Below are 5,344 nucleotides of genomic sequence, written 5' to 3' on the forward strand. Positions count from 1 at the left end.
AGAAGACGGTTTTCTAGTCGACTAGTGAGGGAGGCTTGGGTGCCCAGTTTCTACTTATGAGGAGAGAAGCGTTGATTGCTCGGCATGCAACGAGAGTTGTACTTAAGCCACAGTGTTTTTGAGATCAGGTGATGATTGCCTTCTATAGACTGGCAACGGCGAGTGGGGCAGCTCAAGGTGGCCAGAGGTGTTCCTTCCTCTGGCGAGAGATCTGCAGGTATGTGCCCATTACCTTGAGTAACACCAGGTGGTTGTCGATAATGTAGAAGTGGTGGAGGACCCCTGGGTAGGCACTCTTTCGGTGAGGTTTTGGTCGACTATGGTCAACGTTGAGGGAGCGGACGGACTTTTGGTTTGCGATCATCTCTGCCCAGAGGGGGCAGGATGGGATACTAACCGGATCGGGTATTTATTTGGGGAGCTCCACGCAGAGAGAGTTCAATCGTTGCCTGTTCCGAGGACTGCTAGTCCAAATGTGAGGATTTAGCGTATGTCTTGCATCCCAAAGTCGGAGTGGAAGATATCTATTGCCTTCTTTAGAGTGAATAGCAACTGAGGCAAGACTATGCCTGGATCTGGAGGTTCGGTCTTTACCCGAGGGTGGCCTTATTTCTCTGGAAGGTGGTTTGAGACCGGCTGCCGATGAGATCAGTGCTGAGTGGATGAAAACTGGGGATCCAACCTCAGTGTCCTGGGTGCTAGTTGGATGAGACCGTAGACTACACTCTATTTTAGTGCGAGCGAGGTAGGAGGGTCTGGAGGATCGACGATATCCCATCGGATGGTTGGTGGCATTCGAGCCCCTTAATGCAAGTGCTCAGACGGTTGGCTATCGCCCCTCAGACTTGGTAGGTGGCCATAATGGCGACTTATACTGCTTACCATATCTGGCTGGCCACGAATGCCTGAACTTTTGAAGAGAGCTGCCTTACATCTAGGTTCGTCGTGGAGTGGGTTCGAGTACAAGCAGCAGAGATTATCTGTGCAGGTTCATCGGATAAGTCTTTGATAGCTTGGGGCATCTGGGGCTTTACATCTTCTCTTATAGTTCCACGGACGATGTTTTACACCTGGGATCCACCACCCTCAAGTTTCTTCAAGATCAACTTTGATGGATACGTGCCAGACGGTGGCAGAAGGGGGGGACAGACTTCGTCATCAGAGGCCCAAACTCTAGGATGGTGGTTGCCAGTGGGTGCTAGATATTTGACATCAATATTTCAGGGGCGAAGCTAAGAGCGGCTTGGGCGAGTTTGTGTCAAACCCGGCACGTTTTGCAGGCCAGCGCAGTTTTGCTCGAAGGTGACTCGGCCATGGTAATTAGTTGGATCCAGGGGCATCGATGGCGTGGGTGGATGCCATCCTTTTCTTCAGAATATTCAAGTTATGGTAAGTGGAGACGTTGCCTACTAGGTCAAGTATGTGTTTAGAGAAGCTAATAGAGCTGCTGATCGAATGGCCTCGTATGTGGCTAACCACTTAAAGGAGCTCTGTGAGTTGGAGAGAGGGAGTTACTTAGAGCATTTCGAGATTTGCTGTATTTTGATTTCTTTGGATATATTTATACTAAAAGTATATGAATCATCCGTTGTAGCCAAAAGGAAAAAAAAATGAGGTAAAAACACGGGATCTCCCCCACAAGAATTTACTTGACATATAGACGAGTTCCTTACATATAGCTAGCGAGCAGCTATGGAGCTCACCTTCATATAGTTTCCATTTCCGTCGCTTCTAGCTAGTATAGAACAAAAAAGAGATCGAGTCCTCCACTCAGAGAAGCATAAGCCAAGTATTTCGTCTTGTGTTTACTCCCCATGCCACATAGCCGATTCCTTGTGTCGCTTGTTTTCTCTGCCCCGGAATGGTTAATAAAGCTGCCCGGCCATCTAATGGATTAGAGAACTTAATACCTGTTTTTGAGGTTTCATCCTCATATAATTAATATTTTACGTTTAATCCCTGAGCAAAGCTAGATCCGTACTTTATACATAATTAATACCTTTTTTGTTATTTTAATGCTCAACAATGATAATATTATTTTATATCAAAAAATAATATTCTATTTATTTTTAATTATAATAAATATTAAATAATAAATATCTAAAGTAACATATTATAAATGAATGAGTGGATGTCAAAGATATTGCTGTTACGTTCTTTGCGCAACAACCATACTACATTATTTTATGTAAGAATATTTATAATATTTTTAATTATAATAAATATTGAATTAATAAATATTAAGTTAATAACTATACAAAAATAATAGATTCATAATTATATCTGTTTCGGGGCGCAGTTATTCGTCGTCTGAATATAAACTTTGCAATTAATGGCAGTAAAACTTAGACCTGTGCAAACGATCACGTGTCCACTCGTGTCGTCAATTAACAAGCTAGACTTGTGAGCTGCTGAAGTCTATATATGGAGCTGCTTGCACTATCATGGTCCCAAGCTGCAGCCTCTACCTTTCTCCCCCCAACCATCCATACTCCCTATTTTTCACGTAAACAAACAAGCAGAAATGTCCACCAGCGTAGGCTTCTTGAGCACCATCGCCCCCTCCGCATGTCCCCTCCACGACCGCCGCTCCGGCGCTGCCCCGTGCCGCCGCGTCATCCGGCCCCGTGTTTCCTGCCACAGCAACGGCAACGCCCCGCAGCCGCCACCGTCATCGCTGCTGATGGACCGGCGCGACGTGCTTTTCGCATTAGGCGGGCTGACCGGCGGCGCCGCAGCAGCAGGCAAGTTGGCTCTGGCGGCGCCGGTCATGCCCCCAGATCTCACCAAGTGTCACGACGCCAATTCCGCGGGGCTGGGCGACCACCTCAAATGCTGCCCTCCTTATACCAGCGCCGAAATCACCGACTACACCTTCCCGGATACGCCGCTCCGGGTGCGGCGTGCCGCCCAGGAGGTGATTAAAGACAGCGAGTACATGGAGAAGTACACGACGGCCGTGAGGCTAATGAAGGGGAAGCCGCCCGACCATCCCTGGAACTTCTACCAGCAGGCTCTAATCCACTGCGCATACTGCAACGAGGCCTACGACCAGGTGGGCTTCCTTAACCCTAGCGTCCCCATCCAGGTCCACTTCAGCTGGTTATTCCTCCCCTGGCACCGCTACTACCTCCACTTCTACGAGCGCATCCTTGGCAAGCTCATCGACGACGACACCTTCACTCTCCCCTTCTGGAACTTCGACTCCGACGACGGCATGACGATGCCGGAGATCTTCACCGCCGACACGTCGTCACCTCTCTACAACGAAAACCGGGACACCTCCCACTATTCGCCGGCCATCCTCGACTACAAGTACAGCTACGGCAACACGGCGGGCAGCGGGGAGACGGGGGACGCTCTGGTGCTGTCCAACCTGTGCACCATGAAGAAGACGTTCAAGCAGTCACTGCCGCTGGCGGATCTCTTCATGGGGGACCCGCTGCGGGCCGGGCAGGAGGCCGACGGTTCCAACGGGCCCGGGCAGCTGGAGAGCATCCACAACGCCGTCCACATGTGGGTGGGCACGCCAGAATCTCCCCACATTGACATGGGCGACTTCTCCACTGCCGGCAAGGACTGCATTTTCTTCAGCCTCCACGCCAACGTCGACCGCCTCTGGCACATCTACCGAAACCTCCGTGGCAACAAGCTTGAGTTCAACGACCCGGACTGGCTCGACTCCACCTTCATCTTCTACGATGAGAACGAGCAGGTTGTCCGAGTCAAGGTAATTACTTAATTAACGACTTATACCACCATCGTTTCGTTTCAATTTGATATATTCTATAAAAAAATTGTTTATAGAAATCAGTTGCATAGATCGTGGAGCCATTTTGCTAATCTTTTTCTTTTTAACTGCTGCAAAGATAATGGACTTTTCTTCTTCCATTGCTGTATACATTATAACGACGGATTCTTAACCTAAAAAGATAATGCAGGGTAATTTACTACCGATGGTTAAAGTTTGATGCTGACTTTGTTCGTACTTATCAGATAAGTGCGTACATCTAGAGTTCAGATCAAAGAATTGATATTGACATGAATATCTTTTTTCGCAAAAAAAAAAAAAAAAAAACGTGGGAATTAATCCAGGTGAGGGACTGCCTGAACCCGAACAACCTTAGGTACACGTACGAGGAAGTGCCGATACCATGGATGAACAAACTCAACTGCGTGAAGACCACGGAGACCAAGGAGAAGACGAAGGCGGAGCTGTCTCTGGTGAGGGTGGGAGCGTTCGGGTCGGAGCCAAGGGAGCTGTCCAAGACGGCGCTCCGAGTGATGGTATCGAGGCCGAAGAAGAGCCGCAAGAAGGCAGAGAAGGAGGATAAGGTGGAGGTGCTGCAGATCAAGGACATCGCGGTCGACACCGATGGGCCGGCACGATTCGACGTGTACATCGCGGCGCCCTACGGCGACCTGGCCGGGCCCGACTACGGGGACTTTGCGGGGACGTTTGTGAGGCTGCCGCACAAGGGGAAGGGCAAGAAGAGGAAGGGCGCCCTCAAGCTGGGGATTACCTCCCTTTTGGAAGACCTCGACGCCGAGGACGCCGAGAAGCTGGTGGTCACGCTGGTCCCTCGAATCGGTGAGTTCACGATTGGGGGCGTTGCGATCAAGCTGCTGCAGACCGACAACCCCAGACTTGTCTAAATCATGAAATAATCTGTCGACCGATATCGCTGGATTTCTGTTCCTTCCCTTGCACCGCGTGGCATTTGATCTAGGAGTGGTTTGTCTTTTGTCTCAACAGTTCGCATTTGTTTGGCCCTCTGGTGCCGTAGCTAGTTGGTCACGAGCTGTCGTCGTCCTTGTATGAATAATCCATACATTCAATGTATGCGTTGCTTGAGCTTCGTGTCTTGTCTTTGCTTTGCTTCTCTCCAGCGTATGTAGTAAGCTACTTTATGGCTACAAGAATTCAGGAAATGGATGCCGTTATGGGAACTAGGACTGTTCCTGGTTCTTGATGATGCGATACTGATCTCTGGAAGATTGAAAACCCATAATTGATAGGGTTTTGGATTTTTTTTTTCTTTTAAAGAAAAAAATCATCTCAGCCGAGAAATCGGCCGACATGTCTGTACAACGAATCCACTAACGTAAAATAAATAAAACTCCCACGGACAAACCCACGCCATGTTTTTAAATTTTAAAAAACATACAGACAGCTGCCATGTCTGGTATCTATTAGCATCTGCCATGGTAAATAGCACATGACAGATAGCTGCATACTTATAAAGTATGACCCTAAAAATATAGAAGACTTTAAAAAAGTTACATATAGTATCAAAATAGATAAAATAAAATACTAAGCGTTCATAGAATAACAATTATCATA

The 5,344-nt window shown here is 48.1% G+C and overlaps 1 protein-coding gene across 1 annotated transcript; it reads left to right on the forward strand.

Moving 5' to 3' along the window:
* Positions 1-2,462: 2,462 nt before the first annotated feature.
* Positions 2,463-4,976, forward strand: LOC103715357 (polyphenol oxidase, chloroplastic-like). Its single transcript, XM_008802955.3, has 2 exons — positions 2,463-3,730; positions 4,096-4,976. The coding sequence occupies exons 1-2, from the start codon at positions 2,525-2,527 to the stop codon at positions 4,654-4,656; spliced, it is 1,767 nt and encodes a 588-aa protein (XP_008801177.3). The 5' UTR covers positions 2,463-2,524; the 3' UTR covers positions 4,657-4,976.
* Positions 4,977-5,344: the final 368 nt, after the last annotated feature.

This window comes from Phoenix dactylifera, unplaced genomic scaffold (genome assembly GCF_009389715.1).
Source record: "Phoenix dactylifera cultivar Barhee BC4 unplaced genomic scaffold, palm_55x_up_171113_PBpolish2nd_filt_p 000214F, whole genome shotgun sequence".
NCBI lineage: Eukaryota > Viridiplantae > Streptophyta > Magnoliopsida > Arecales > Arecaceae > Phoenix > Phoenix dactylifera.